The 17,351-nt window shown below is 35.9% G+C and overlaps 1 protein-coding gene across 1 annotated transcript in view; it reads right to left on the minus strand.

Annotated features, from left to right (window-relative positions):
* The window catches only part of CBLB (Cbl proto-oncogene B), a 124,475-nt gene that overhangs the window by 52,113 nt on the left and 55,011 nt on the right, over nt 1-17,351 (minus strand). Inside the window, 1 exon segment of the mRNA XM_019619423.2 lies at nt 8,556-8,702. Coding sequence (XP_019474968.1) covers nt 8,556-8,702 — 147 coding nt within the window.

A 17,351-nucleotide genomic window follows, 5' to 3' on the forward strand; every position in this document is an offset into this window, starting at 1 on the left:
CCCCCTGAAAGGCCTTCCTGTGTTCATTTAACATCTCTTCAATCAACAAAGCTATCTGCATTCTGGCATTTACTTTGGGGTTGTCCTTTTATTTAAGATTCTCATTAAAAAAAACAAAAACAAAAAACAACAAGAGTCCAGGACATAACTTTCATACAGTTTAGAACAGGAATTTAGGTCCTTATTTCCTTCTTGCCCTGACCATGTGTAGACGGGATTTCCTTAAACTCTGTGATATTTATCACATTACTAAAAAGCAGAAGACATGAAAATAAACCTGAAAAGGAAGTAAACATTTTCTGAGAATGTTTAAAATATAGCTTTCCAGTAGAACTGCAGAAATACAGCTATTCTCAAACATCAAGTGACGCTGATCCCATCTGAACTATAACAGGCCTCAAGTATAACAGGCCTCAAGTTTGTTTAAGAAGGTAAACATATACCTGTGTAACTTACACTTAATAGTGAACATTTGTCTCCAAGAAACTCTCTGAAACATTGCCAGAATGCACAAAATGAAAAGAGCAGCACTGTGTTCAGAGCAAACTCAAAAATATTCAAAGTAAATGCTGACCCAAGTAGAAACAACATTTTTTTGCACGCCTGCAGTGAGTAATGTGGATTTTAGTTTATCATCACTGAACACAGCACTTTCTTAAGACTGTTGCTTCAGTTTTCAGTGAGAGGCCACATATTTTCATTGCTTCTGAGCTGCAGAGCAAAAAAACTGACATGCTTGAGGAGTTCAGTCCTAAGGGAAAAGATGAATTCTGCCATATCATGCCAGTACATTCATTAGAAAATAACATAATACAGAACAAATATAGATGATTCTAGTGTGAGAGAAGAGAAAGTAAAATGAGAAAATAAGCCTTCAGAAATGAGAAATATATACCACCTAAAATATCCAAAGGCATGTAACTGGACATTGCTGGTGAGACAGTGAATTCGTACTTCCTCTTAAGAGGCACAGGAAGCTTGCATTTCCTGAAGAGTCCCCAAAGAGATAAGTTTATCTGTACATTTCCAACTCTGATCTCAAATCGCAATCCAAAGCACATCCATGATTTGCAAGTTCTTTTAGCCTTAAAAAACTGCTGCCTCTCCTGACTGTTCACCAAGAGTATTCTCCTGTCTCACAATCATGTGTGTCTTCTACTACAACTTTCTTTCTCTATCTTCTGCATATCTAATTTAACCTTATTCTCAGCCACCCAGATAACATTGAAGACCGCTGTATTTTTCGTTTATTTTATCATAAAAAGGCTGCTCCAGAAGTAGAGTCTCCTACTGGCCATGACCTCAGAAGTTGATATTTGTGTTACAGCTGTAGAGGTTGAACCTTCCCACCAATATTCCATTCCACGTTGTTGCTGTGTGACAGATGGCGGCAGAGGAGCAGTCTGACAAAATGGCATCTGACACAAGTGTAAACAAAGTGTTTTCTTCCCCCAGGTGGAAAAAATGGCACCCAATGACATATAACAATACTTGCTGAGTGTTTATGGAGACTAAATAGTGGGTGTGAGCATAGTGAGGTGGTGGGTGATGTGTCAGCAGGGACAACAGTGATGTGAAAGACAAGCCATGTTCCAGATGGCCCATGCATAGGTATGACATCAGTAAATGAAGACCATTTTGATATTCTCCCCTGCACAAATCAGCTAATGGTGGTGACTATGTTGAAAAATAGTGTTTTGTAGCAAAGAATTTGCTTTATCAAATCATGTATTGTGTTCTTTGTACCTGTTGTAATTTCCATGGAAATAAATAAAAGGTATTACTTTTAGAGCAATCTATGTGTCTTTCACCTTTCTGTTGACCAGCTTTTCTCTGTAATATTCTCTTGTTCAAATCTGGTAATACCACATTTATACAAAAAAAGATTTAGACAGATTTATGTCTCCCTAGCTGCTAAGGAATTATACCTTCTACCTCTGCCTCAGGCTAAGGCTACCAAAAAGTATATTTTGCATGTTGCTGATAAGCCAAGGAAACAATCACCTTCTAAAAGCCCCGTTCTCTTTTTATCTCCTTCCCTTTAACCTTTTCTGTTGTCAAACCATCTTCACAGTTATAAACACCACGGGCTTCCACATCACTGCCTCTTCCTCTTTCATCTGTTTGTATCTTTTTGTTTCTCCTTCCACATCAGCTCATACTCAGATTAGCACATCTCTGGGCCAGGATCACCACTTCAACCCATAATTTACAGTGTTCAGGCAATAGGATGGCTCTTGGGTACTATGAGCAACATAAACATGAGAACAAGTAATATTTAAGGGGATCAACAAGGTTAAAACCAAGTTTACCCGAGATCTCACTTTTTGACAGTCAAATGTTTTGAAGTTAAGTCTTGTCAAGTGATCTGTGCCTATTTTACTGCTGCTTCTCTAAATCCAAGCAACAGAGGCTATGTCTGTTACATCCTGAGCCAAACAGCACTAACCACAATAGAAACAAAACTACTCAAAATTTTGAAGTAGCAATCTGAAATACCTTTCTTCAATAGATACATTTTCCCCTGAATAACAGTTAAAAGAAAAAGTTTGAGGACTTGGATGGGAAAAAGAAAAAACAACCTAATATCAGATTTTTAAAACAGTAATGTACTTGACCCTAGTAGTGAAATAATTTCCATTTCCTCAGAAATGAAGAGGTAGGGGGATCAATTTATCTAACAAGAACAAAAATACTTTTTTTTTTTTAGTATTTCACAGTGAAGAGTAAAACATTAAAGGAGAGAATATATGGCACAATTGTGAAAAAATGAAAATCTAAGAACATTAACATTTTGATGCTGATTCATTCTGCAACATGAAGGCAGCCGCAAATCACAAACTTCAATAGTTACAAAGCAGCTGCATGACTTCACCATAGCTTACAAACTCAGGGGCTGGAAAGCTCTGTTAGGTCATCTCGCCCACTCTCATTTTCAGTTCAGGATTGCTCCCAGTGGTATTTTGCACATTTTTACTCAGAACAGAAAATAAGTAAAAGCTGTAAGATGCTATTAAAATGAGTGAGGAACCAGGGGAAATTAACATCGAGCGCTATGCAGTGATAAAATGCAGATAATGAAGAAGCGATCAGATTATGTTTTATATCCATATTTACAAGCCACTGGGGGTTACTAAAGTATCTATAAACAAATGTAACTGCTGATTACATGCCTTACAATTTCACAGTTCCACTTAGCATTACTGCTTAGCTGTATATTAAACTCTAATTTGAGTCAGAACAACTATAATGGTAAACTCTGTACAGAACGACCTATGAGCCAACTCCACTAAAATCACTTGCTCCAATAATTGTGTTCCAGTAACCAGTACAAAATTAGAAGTCACACTTCCTCAGTTTTACCACTTTCTTGCTTTTGTCCCTGTCACACACCTTCCTGATATGGTATTTAATCTCAAATCTTGACCTTGTCCTTGGTGTAAACTCTGTATCAATTTATTCCTTACCTTGTTTTCAGACAGCCCGTGTTTTTTTTCAGAAGTCTGTCTTCCTCCTCATAGCCAGTGAATAAATACATCAAATAGCTATGCTCTTGGCCACTGTAGACATTATTCAGCCCTTAGAAAGTTCTCGGTTATTGCTGGTTTTTGTTTTCACAATGCAAATCCAAAATTCGCTCTATTCCTTCAACTTTATGACAACTTTTCTCAGTCAACTTCCTTGACAAAGTCAAGGGGCCTTCTATTTGGACACTGCTGACATCACTCGCCCTCCAACCTGTGTATGTACTCTACTTTGCCCTTACAAAGAAATCAAATGAATTCTTCCATTTCTTCCTTCATTATACTGCTGAAGTCCATTGTCTTCCTTCACCCAATTTATCAGTCTCAATCTTCCACCTTGGTTTATCAGTCAGACCCCTCTCTGTAAATACATAAAACCTACATTCTTCTTATCAGGCCCATTCTAAACATCCTATCACTTCTGAGGCTTTCCCATCTCCTCTCAAGAATGCATCACTAGAAATACTTACAACTCAAAGGCTCCTGACTATTTAACATTTTATTTATTCTGCACTCTGCCTATGTAAGTGCTGATGATTCCCATTATAAAGTTTGTTGCATCTCTCACAAGTTCCACAGCATTCTCTTGCTCCCAGACTTCCTAGCTACTGACATTACCTACAAGTTTTGTGAAGGTGATTCAGAAATGCAAAAATTGAGGAGGGATTTGAAAGTCAAGAATTTCTAGAATTCTCAGCACCCTGCTCTGTTGAAACCATTTAATTTCTCTGCTGAGATCTACTTCTCCACAGAACATTCAAAGAGCAGCTATGTAGGTTCCTCCTATAGTAATAATGCCTCCTATTTATGCTCATAGGAGCTACAACAGATACAATGAGCACAAGAAGACTACTTGGTAGAGAAAATTCTCCACAACAACACAGTATTTTTCAAGATAATCACCACTACTAGCTATGCATTTTTGCCAGTGGTGAATAAGAACCTGCATGCCATTCTTGTTCAAATCCACACTAGTAGAGGTGACCCACTCTTTGACAGCTGCTATGACAACACCACTGCTATGAAAGTGTTGCCCACACAGTCCATCTTTCATCCGCCCAAACAGATCAAAGCCAGAAGGCATCAGATGCAGACTATACAGTGGATATGGTAGAACAGCTCAGCCAGGAACAGCAATGTGCTCTGTGGTCTTCAGACTGGTCAGAGGCCTAGCATTATCATGGTGCAAGAGAAAGGTTGCCTTCTTCTCTTGTCTGACTCTGGAGGTTTGAGCCTTCAGTTTAGTCAGCATCACGACATGGCAGTCAGAGTTGATGGTTTGTCCAGCTTGTACAAAATCGAAAAAAAAGGATCACTCATTTCCTATCCCAAAAGACAATGCATATCAATTTATCCATTGAGGGCTGTGTTTTCAACTTTTACTCCAATAAGGAATACATAAAGTGCCATTTTGACTCCAGCTCATTTCGGGGAATTAAATCCAGGAAATTGTCACCTTCAGCCCTGTATTGGTTCAATATATCCTGACAATCTTGCATACTGCGTTATTTCTGTTCCTGTGTGAGTACTCATGGGAGCCATCTAGCACAAACTTTGTTTCCAACATTGCCACCACTGTTACCAATGCATTGATTCAGCTCCACACACAATCTCCTGGTTGTAATCCACCAGTTAGTGTGGATGAGCTGTTCAAGATGCTCTTCATTTTGCAGTTTGCATGGCTGTCCAGAATATGGCTTACCTTTCACATTGCTGTCATCACTGCTGAAAAACACTACCCACTGCCTCACTGTGCTCACGTACACTGTTTGGTCACTGTTCAGCAAGCACTGATGAATCTCAATTAGTGTCATTTTTTCTGCATGGAGAATTTCAATGATACTCCTTTGCTTCATGCACACTACTGTATAATACTGCCATCTGTTACACAGCAACAAAATGTAAGGGAATACTGCTGGGAAGGTTCAATCTCTACTGCCATACTACCATCATCTACCTTTGAGGTCACAAAGGGTCAACAAAATAAATAAGGAGGCATTACTTTCAGAGCAGTCCCCATATATACACATACATATAAGTATTGTAGACTTTCAGTAGTTAACCCAGTCATTTATTCTACTAATGAGTTCAAAGTTACGTGAACCCACACCTGACTTGCTTTAAACAATGAAGTAATGGTTGCATCTTATATTACTGTTTAACAATGGGCTGAATAAACTTATGCTACAGCAGCATAGTTTTGCAACAAGTATTCGGACAGACATATGTAACAAAACTACAAAACTTAGAGCTCCCCACTTGTTAAGGAAGAGTGGTGAAAGACATCAGATACAGAAAAAAATAATTACAAGTTGGGCTCTTTGAAATTATATATCTTTGAAATTATATATTTATTTCTCAGCAAATTAAAAAAAACTTCATTTCTCAGCAAATTAAAATATGCTTCTTTTTCTTCTGCTACAGTTTATGCATAAGAAGCCAAGGTAAAGTGGAACTTACTTTTAATTGACACTCCATTGTTGAGCAGAATTACTTACTGACCTCAAAATAAGAGCTTTGAAAACAAGCAAGGAGTTCAGGCTAGCCTTGGAAAACAGAAATGCATTGAGGGAATATGCAATGTGATTCCTCTAGCACTTCTTCATTTGCAGCGGTTACCTTACAAGACTTGGAGGTTCAACAAGGCCCAAGGGGCATACCCCTAGGAGGTCAGGTTAAAAACAGATTTTATCATTTGTTTGCAACAAATCTTCATGTAGGCTTTGCTTTTAGGGAAGTGATACTAAATTATCTGCAAACTAATTTGTCATAACAGGCCCACTGTAAAAGATGTTGCTCAAAGGCATACCTGCCATATATTTCTAAATGGATTAGAAGTCAATTAATGTTTAAAAAGCTTTAGGCATTTTGTTTAATGAAGAGATTAAGTGTAATGCCAAAAAAACCCTTCTCATCTGTCTGAAAATACATGTTGTTACATGCTTTACAGTTACTTAAGCATACAAGTGAGAAAATAGCAAGGCTCCATGCACATATCAACTCCTCACTGTTTAGAAGACAGGCAAATTAAATGAGTTCAGTTTAACAGAAACTGTAGTTATTTACCTAGTTTGAAATGCAGATAGAAGTAAAATAAATAAATAAATAAATGTAAAACCAAGGTTACATATGCAATTAACTGGTCACCTCCAAACTGCCAGGATTCCAGAGCATTTTTGGTCCATGGATGCTTCAACAAACAAACTATGAAGGTACACACACAAGGCATGAGGGTACAGCATATGTGGAAAGAAAAAAGTTAAGTACTGAGAGTTCGTATTTAACTTGTCTGTATTAAGAAATTTAGATAAGAAAAAGTAAAAGCCCCATGGTCCTGAAAAGGATTAGAAAGAAGCACTTCAGGGGATGAGTCAAGGAAGAAAACAGTTAAGTGAGAACAGACAAAGTCAAGGGCAGAGCTTGGCTATTCAGATGGACTGATGAAGTTTAAAAATTCTTCTTATCAGTCTTGTTCTGATAAAAACTTATTTATATGTTACTGTATCCTGCTGTCTAACAACTTGTGCACCTGGCTTTTGTGTCAGTTCCCAAGGAAAATGGCAGGACCACAAACCTGAAGTGAAACACTTGAATCTCACATAAAAAGTACAAGTTAGCAGACAAATGCAAAGAGGAACATAACAGTGAATAGAGAATATGAAGAGGCTGATTATGATCAGATAACTGACAGCCAGAAAGAAACAGCAGCTTGCAGAAGATGCATAAATCCCAGTGACAGAAATGGAACTCGGAATCAAGACAGCAGGATAAGGTCATTCAAGGATAGAGTCCAACACAAAAGGAGGACCAGGAGGTAGAGACTTGCTAAGCAAAGGGAAGAGAAAAGAAAACAGAGACATTTAATGCAGATGATCACAGTTAAATCATCTTTCAAAAATTACTTTTTTTTTTCCTTTCGACTGACACTTTTAAAAAAATCTAAACAACAGAGACTTAATTTAATCTTTTTTGGCATTTTAAAGATATTCTAAGAAATTGACATAAGCAAGACAAAACATGGCCAAATTCCTTTAACAATAACAAAAAGAGAGACTGATTTAATGACAATCATACTCAAACTACCTATACGAGAAAGAAATTTGTTAGAAGACTGAAGTTACCAGATCACACTGAAATGAAACCTAAAATCTGGAAAATAACACTAACTGCATTTAGAGTAGCAAAAGAGAAGAAAAAAAAAAGGAAATGAAACTGTTGTAAATTCACACAGTCAAATTACTTCACAAATGTGCCAACCCACAAGATATCAGACTTGACCATAAAGCAGCTCCATTGCAAAGTATTACTTTACATGAGAAAGATGAAGCTGTGAATCTTCTATTCACCTACATCTTAAATTCTCACTTATCTACAAGTATCACTCAGCACTCATTTTATGACACACTCTTAGAATACTAAATTTCTCCAAAAACTTCTTTTGATAAAACCTTCCACCATATCTCCAGTTACTGAACCCCTTTCCTGTGACAGAACTTGAACAAAAGAAAACATTAGTCATCTGCAGCTGTAGGTAGTACAAAGAAAAAATGTTTAAATAGTAAGGAATTAAACAAATTACTTAATTTACTTAATATCAAATATCACTCTAGTAAGAAAGTTAAGGTGGGATATGAAAACATACATGAAAACATGTCCATGAGATCAATAATAGGCTCCCAATTCAGACTTCAGACTTATCAAATGTGAAATATACATAATACAAAGTATCATGACTTGCCACATATCTCACAAAAACAGTTTCCCTTCACCCTAGAATGAAACTAATAAACTTCACGTAAGCTAGTCCAATTTATGATCAATCGAAAATACCCTTGGAAGAACTGCCCATGCACTTTTATCCACCCTTTTACAGCATTGCAATAAAATAAATTAACCAATTTTACCTAATTTAAAGGAGGAGAAAATATCTTTAAAATGTTTGCTCACATACTTTGAACTATTTGAGTTTGTGAAAATACAGTTCCTTAAGATTAGAAACAGTTAATAATTGTGCAAAACATTTGTACTTACTTGTCTCCAAAGAACTTTCTCCAGAAATCTGCAGCATCAGCTTTGGTGATACGAAAGTTATCACCCTGGAATTGGCCATTTGGAAAAATAGCCTTGATTTCTGCTAGCATGTGGCTGAAGATGAGGGACAGCTTAGTTAAGTTTCTCCTGTGGATTTAATAGAGAAAAAAAAAAAGTAATTTTTAAACTTGAATAGATCATTCAGAATCTCATCTATCCTGTATATTTATGTAATAATCACCATCTGACAAAACAGAAACATGGTGCTTTCTACTGAAAACACATCAAACAGGTACAAAGTAGTAGTATGTTTGCATGTACTGCTCAGTACGTATTTATCATAGATCTCCCTGAATATAAATCAAAACCCCATTAAATTTATTTTTATGTGACATCAAAACTATTTTAGTCCAGGTTTCTAAAAATATAAATATGGCACAGGACTAGTTTTACTCTTCTTTCCTATGACAATTGTATTCTTTTTATTTTATCCTGCTTTTTCATACTGGAATCACTTCCTATTTTTCTTTTACATGCCTCCTCTTTAACTAAAGCTTGCTTTCAATTTTCACTGCCACGTTAGAAACAAAATCAAACTTCTTTTTGGGATACCAGTCCATTTTCATAGGATATCCAGCCTTTATCAGTTCAGCAAAAAAAAAAAAAGTAGTTTTTTGCATAGAAATCTCAGTTAGTATAGTGAAAATAACACTGTATCCTTAAATGTAGATCATCCTCCACTACAGAAAAAACTGCGGGAGGTGGCGGGGAGACGAGAAGGAAGAATGGTGAAGCAATCTTTAGGAGACTTTCCTTCTGGAGATTTCTTTGGCTATGCTAACAGTTGAAAAGAGATACTTTCCCATTTGATATATTCAACAGAAAAGACCCAGGAGACTGACCAGCTTCTAATGAAGAATCAGTGTTCTTATATATCTTTAATAACACAGAAATGCTCTGTGTCAAGCCCATTCATTTGTCACGATCTCCAGTACTACTTCACAAAGCTTCACACATTTTAATGGAAATCAAAATAAAATTATGCTTATCAACCATGCAGTTAATAACAACTGCTTACATACAATATTTTAAATAAATTCAAAATTATTCATGAGCCCCTAGTCATATTTAAAAAAAAAACAACAAGATTCATGTGATAGATTTTTACACATGCATACCAAACAGGTTCCAAAATACGAATAACAATTCTTCATTCTCAAAATAGCAGAATTGACTTGCCAGGATCTTCCTAAAAGAACTCTCATTTTAGCACTGAAGTAATAATTACTTCAGCAAATTTTTGTGCAACTTATAATAGAGATTCCTGGAGAAGCTGTACTGCGGATCTTCCTACAGGTTTTGCTATGGGGGAACATAGGATAAAGACAGCTATTTTGAAAATACAAGCAACTTCAAAAATTTTTAAAAAGGTCTGAGTCTAGTGAGGAGGAAGAGTATATCCATCAGAATGATTGTAGGACTAGTTCTTTCGGTCCTTTAATTCTTCCAGTATAATCAGATGTCTGTAATTACGATGCTCAACTGTTCCTTATTTTCTGGATTTGTTCCTTGCTATCCCCCTTCCTGTTTCCTTTGTACTTTAATTGCATGCACATGTTCTTTATTTTATTCCGCAGAACTCAATCCTGACGCACAGAAAAAGCAACAGCTATTTTAAATGTGGCTTCATCAGCCTGACTTAGACTCAAGATCAGGCAAGAACCCTCCTATACCTAGGACGGATGAGAACATCATTCAGCGCAAGTTTTAACAGAACTCTCCCTTGGCTGGCACACAGTGTATATGTCTACGTTGCCTACAGTTGCAATATACGGTGCTGCAGGGGTTCTTTTCAGGTATGAATTTGCCTAGTGAACTATTATATTACAAAGCATGTTGGATTTGTGAGGCTTCAGCAAACTAAAGGATGAAATCATGCAAGCTCCACCTGGGGCACCCTCCCTGCACTGTCAACAGAAGGCACTTCCTTGCCTGGAGGGCAGCATGTGGCTGCACACACATGCACTGCCTGATAGGCATAGCTGCGCAGTATGTGACCAAACCAACTATTGACAGGAACTTGCCAGCAAGCCTCCAGAACAATCATGACAGGACTGTATCCGAATCGCAAACTCTGGCTTGAACAAGGCCAGTCATGACATGTATAAGCACACTTCTGTTTCAAGTCAATTAGATAAAGAGGAGTTGAGAGAAAACTGTCTTTGGTCAATGTTTGTATAAATGAGAAAAAATGGTTATCATCAAGCTAAGATATCTATTTGATTGCAAAGCTGAAACTTGACACAATCCAGAACCTTATCTGTGCCTGAACATACACCACAGCATGTATAAATAGCAAATTCTCAATCATTTGAATATATATGGTAGCTGTTTCTTCCTTAATTTCGGTTCTTACTGTACTAGATGATTATCTCAAGTTCCTCATATCAAATAATGATAAATTATGTTGTCTTAACTTTCCACTTACATATTTTTCTTCAAAATTGTAAAGTACATACTGCATCCTTTTTGCTTAGATATATTTACATGATAGCAGAGTTCAGTTACCTATGGGACATACAAAGCTCAACAATTTCAGGAATGCTTTTCAAGAGTAATGCAAGGTGCAGAGATGAAGCCATCAGGACAAGACACCAATTCTCTCTACCTATGCACTTTTCTCTCCTGAGCATGGTTATCTGTTCTGGCATAGGCACTTTTGCTATTCTGAGGAGGGCTTTCCCAGACATCACAAGATGCATATATACAAATAACCACTTGGATGCCTCTGAAGTTCTGTTCTCTATGTTAAGATAATTCCTTTTTCTTCCATCATGTCAAGATGGATTAGTATCAAAACTTTTCCAGCTTATTCCCCACGCATAAGACAAGGTATTCAAATTCTAACTATATGAAAACTAACAACTAAACCCATCAATTTGGCTTGCTGGTGAATAATCTTAAGGAAAGACAAAGTGGTCAATTTTAGCCACTTATACTGAATCTCACTGACAACACAAAACAAAGGAAACCAATCCTGCCCAAGTCAGGTCAGCGTCTCTGACTTTAATGCTGGATTGTTTTCTCATCATAGTGTGGAATGTTGCAGTGGCAGAACACAACCTTGTACTGGAGTGTGATGGCGGAGAAAAGTTGGCAGAATCAAGCTCTGGAGAGACCTTTCAACACAACAAATTCCAGCAGGGGACAGACATCTTAATTGATCATACTGGAGCAACACTTCATTTAAAAAAAAAAAAGTCATCCAATTAATAGGGAAACAATGGTTTCAATACCTGAGAAGCCGCATTCAGGGTTTACAATTATATTATACTTCCACTGGCAACCTAGAGCAAGTTAAAGGTGTGCTTTCTTTTCTCAGCTGTTTTGTGCCCGATTTAGAGTACAAACATCTACTTTATTTATGTACAGAGAATAGGTTTCATGCTGATGAGAACAATCTTATTTTTCAGAAATTAGAATCAAATAACACTGCTTGGTTTTAGAACATTTAGCTGAGATGATCATTCTTCACAATTTAATTGCTTCTGTGGTAAGATTTAAGAATATTTTAACTGTAAATTACAGTAGATCAACTGCATTTTATGTAACAGATATTGTTGGTCTCTTCTACATTATCTGCAAAATGTTCAACACCTGTTACTGGATGATTTCTCTATAATTCATGGTTAGCTTTTGCTAACTCTCTTCTGCTAAGTCAAGCTGATGCCATACAGCTCAACCCCTTGCAGAATTTTACTTCTGAAGTACCAGTTCTTCAGTCATACTCAATTGTTTGTCAGACATGTTTGTAAAGCTAATGTAGAGCATCAAATTTGCATATTCTGGACAATGTTTTTAAAGCCTGCTGTAAGCTCTGAATTCACCCCAGAATGCCTAAGATACAAAGATGAAAAATCAAAAGGCGGTAATTCTGAAATTAAGAAAATGGTTTCCTTCTTCTGACTAACCAAAATATGTTTACTGATCCAACAGACCTTTGTAAGTTTATGCCAACTGAAAATTTGAAGTAATAAATCAACAGCAAGTTTTCTGAAAAACAGATGATAAAGACTGAAAAGAAGAATCTTGAGTTTGTTCACTTTTCTGTAAAATGCATCTTCTGAATCATTTTTCTCTTCAACTTTACAAAGTGAAGGTAGGCTAGAGATTGCTGCAATGATTTCAGAACAGGAGTTTTCACATGCCCAGCTATAAACAATTTGAAAATAAGGATCACTAATAGAAATATTACAACATCCTGGCTATAACCAGAGCAGCAGCAGCTAGCAGTAGAAGGTCTGAAGCAGTCCTGTTCTCCTAGATCTATAAAAAAGGAAAGCAAGGCACAACCAGCATGAATAACAGTTAAGTTTTGGACGTTTCAACTTTCTAGCTACTGCTTGAAAGCTAATTTTACTTTTGGAAGCCAATATGGTCTAGCAAACAGAATTGGATAGGGAATTAGGCAGTGTCATTTCCTTTCTGTCACTAGCCTGATCAACGAGGTGGGGTGAACACCTGTGTCCTGCATTTACTGCCTGCATATGAGGAGGAATGAAATAAAATACTCTGAGAGCTCCAAACAAGCACAGTTGACAGAATCAGCATATAAATACACAGAGCAAAGCATACACCTGGACCCTACATCCTTTTGAATTACTGGATTTCACAGACTATAATCAAAACATAGTCATTTTCAGCAATCTATAGCTAGATCTCACCCTCAAAATTGAAATCATATAAACCTGCTTAAATATTGTTCTACTTCCATGCTTGCAAATCACTTTTTCCCATGAAAGTGATTATTTTTGTTTTGCAACTACATATTTCTAGCAAAAAAGAAACATATTAAAGAAAAAAAAAAAATCAGACTGTTCAACTTTTCAGATACGTTATTTCAAAAATTAGATTACCACTAGGTTTCCTTCATTTCACTTAACTTCTAATATCTCTGCCCCCATATATATACTCCCTTTTTCTACGCAGCTATCTGTTATAACAAACAATATATCAACTCTCCAAGTTCATAATATATTTCAGTTGCAGGCACAAAAAAAAACAGCCTTTTTTAGAGCTAGGAACAGATCTGTTTGGCAAACTATTTTCCAGATAGATCTGACAGAGAAGTGGACTAGTCCATTAATAAAGAAAATTCCTCTGCAGTTCTTACTTAGGATACAAGGACAAAGAAAGCTCTGTTAGCTGGCAAAAGTGCAACTCATAATTGCTCATGAATGAAGATAAAAGAAAGCTTGAAAAGCCTTCAAAAGGTGAATGTTGATTTTAACATTTAGAATCCAATCCCCTTCAAAATATTAAAGCTTCAAAATTCAAAACATATGTATAGAGCTCATTTCACCTAATTAGTTATATTTAAAACAGATTTCTGATCCATATGCTCATGTTGTAGTAAAACAAAGGAATCATACAAAATACACGATACTAATTAGAACTAAGGGACAGAATATAGTGTCGTGATTCAGGTACAAGAGAGGGAAGTTAAGACCTGGTTCTTCCACTCTGCTCCTTGAGAATTTTTCATTTATATTTTGTGATCCAGGCTTCCAAAATATTTCCTATTTGTACTTTTCCATCACAAAGAAAATCATAAATACCTTTGATGGGTTGTACTTCTAACATCAACTAATGACAACTGGCAAAGAAATGTACTATGATCAGGATAAATCATCTACAAAAAAAAGAAATCTGAAGAAATGCTCAAATTTCAGAAGATCTACAAAAGGCACATGTATAACTAAAAGAGACCTATGCAACTAGCAGCTCTTGATAATTCAGTACAATCCTTGCTCATTTATCCCCCGTTCTCTCCCAGAACTCCCACTTTCCCAGGCAGTAAACACAGGAACTAACAAAACAAAAATGTTGCTGATTTAGAAAGCTACAGGTGTAGAACAGCCATCTAGTCTTAACAAAGGATCTCTCCTTAGCACTTCAGAGGAAGTAAAGGAAACTGAAGGTTCCTGTCAATATGTCTGTGGAGAAAAATCCTGTCTACCATCACACTTGGCAATTGGTTAAACACTGGATCTGTGCATTAATTATTTTTTAAAAGCTATATAAGGGTAGAGTATTGCTCAGAGATCCAAGTACGTGGGCCTATATTCTTGGGAGAAAGAATAAACATGAGCTCCATTTCCTACTTGCGTCACTGACTCATAGAAGAGATGGAGACAAATGACTGGATTTTGCTTTAGTTTTTTTCATCTATAAAGCCTGGGGGAAAAAAAAAGAGACTGCTTTAAATATGGTGAGATTGTTAATGAATTGTTAAATTCATCATATGCTAAACAAGAAAAACAAGTACAAACTTGTAAGAAACCAGATGTAGACAACTATTTTACTTAATCCTGAAATGATTGAGCATGTCAGGAGTAGAAAAGCATTACTCTTCCTCAAACCTCTCTAATCAGCCACAATCTGACATATACCAGGAGTACTGCGCAAGTCTGCTGCTGTTCTGTTATTCATGATGGATACCAAAAGTTAAAAATGGCAGACTGAGTAAGACTTGAGTAATGATGTTCTAGGAAACAAAGAAATCTGATCACAACATCACCTGAAAGTTTCCTCCATCTTTCCATTTGCTTAAAAATCATATCACATTTCCAAGAACCAAAATTAAAATTGCCAGATGCTTTACCATTCGCCTTACTAAGAAACAGGATGAGATCCACTTCTAAGGAAAAGATTAATCTAGTCAAGTACCAGATCTGGAGGTTGGTGGCTCTGCCTGTGGCAGGGGGTTGGAACTTGATGATCTTTGGGGTCACTTCTAACCCAAGCCATTCTATGATTCTATGATATACCCATCCCTAGTAGCAATGAGGATCGTTTCTTCTCGTATTTTAAAGACCAGACAAAACGCTTAGGAAATATACTTCATGTTTCAGAAGTGCTTACCATCAGCTTCTCTTGCTTCTACAGTAGGAATTTTCTGCCCCATTTATGCAAAAATAATTAAAATAACTTTGTAGAGGAAATTGAACATAAATACAAAGGAAGGAAGATGCAGAACATTTCTCCAAATCTAAGAATACAAACACAAAAGCTGTATATGTGCTTTTTTTCATTTATGAGCTGGTGTGGCACTGGGCCTGCCAACCTCTCTTAAGCAAAGCCCTGTGCAAGGATTAAATTTGATTTTTAATAAACAAATACTCCATAGTACAGCAATCATCAATAGCTTTCCTAAGCTGGGCTTTACTGCCCACATTCTGAAAATTTCACTACTTTCAGCTGTATTCAAAGGATGTTATCCAGAGCACGTGAATGTCTCAAGGTACTTCTAAGACCTACTTCATCTATTTTCACAACAGTTGTTGAGTATACTACGAGTAACAGACATATCCAACAAAATGAAAACACTGAGCATTAGCAGGAATTAAAGCCACAAAGGAAAAATACTTTGCATAAACCAGAATAGAACATGCAAAAAAATAGCATATAGTCATGGTGAAGATTAATCATTTTTCCTATAAATAGTTCTCTTTAATTACTTACACAAAATGACAATAGAGGTTAAAAATTACTCTAGAGAATGCTACTAGAAATAAATTTGAATTAATTTTTTCTGAATACTTACAAGTATAAATACTTTCAAAGGACAATCAATTCTATTGCAATGTAGGTAGTAATACAAGCTAGAGCTAATAGATTTTACTACCAATTTCTTTTTACTTAAGCTGTTATATCATTCTAAAAATATGATTTAGCATAATTAATTTGATATGCACAGAGATAAGAAATAAAAAGTGGATGCTGGTTAATTTAATTTTATTTACTATTTTTAAAGTCAACTGCTTTTACATAGCCCATCCATATTAACTCATTATTAGGCATTGTTCTGCTTCCTCCATCCTCTTGTAAACAGATGTCTTTGTCAACCAAGATCTAATGTTATTAATTTAATGTTGAGTTACAAAGTCAAAATCTGCATCTTCAAACATAACTGAAGTTATAGAATCTCCCTGGGAATTAGGCTAAGTCTCTTTTTGAAAACTGAATTATCTATCTGGATTTATTAATACATTAAAAAAAATTAAAAGAGTGAATTAGCATGAAAAAATAGGAAGTACTAAATATACAGCCTTCCAGAGTTTTCTTTAGGTAATACTTAAATAAACACTTTGCAAAAATTAGCAATCTTTTAAAGGCAGAGGCATAGTCAGTATAATTTTATAGTAACTGATTAGAACAGTAGACATCTTGAATTTCATTGAAATGTGAGTAATATGGAAACTACAGCTATCACGTCCTATGTTTATAATCCCCTCTTTGAACTGCACTCAGTATACAATTTTGCATACTGCAATAAATCACGCAGAAGTTATCTTTACCACTAATAACAAGACAGAAAAAAAAAGTAGCAATTAATGGATTTCTAGGAATTTAGACAAAATTAACTGTCCTATTTTGACTTGCATTACTGTTACTGCAATAGGGACATCTTGTCATTTTTGCTGCTACCTGAAAATCTCTTTTAAGATACTCATGAATTCTTCTATTTAGATGCAAAATATAAAGATTACATGTGATAGAGTTTGTTACATAAAACAGAATTGGACAAATATATTTATGACGTGCCAACAAACAGATTACTCAAACTGATATTCATCCATCTTAAGAGCGTTAATGAACTGCTTCCAAATAACACATTTTATTTTCTAGCTTGCAGAAGATGATCAATTAGTTACAAATTTTCAGAAACAACAGCATTATTCTGTTTGCACTTGAAATTCCTTCATGTCAGTGTTTTTTGCTGGGATTTTTTTT

Source organism: Meleagris gallopavo, chromosome 1 (assembly GCF_000146605.3).
Source record: "Meleagris gallopavo isolate NT-WF06-2002-E0010 breed Aviagen turkey brand Nicholas breeding stock chromosome 1, Turkey_5.1, whole genome shotgun sequence".
Lineage (NCBI taxonomy): Eukaryota > Metazoa > Chordata > Aves > Galliformes > Phasianidae > Meleagris > Meleagris gallopavo.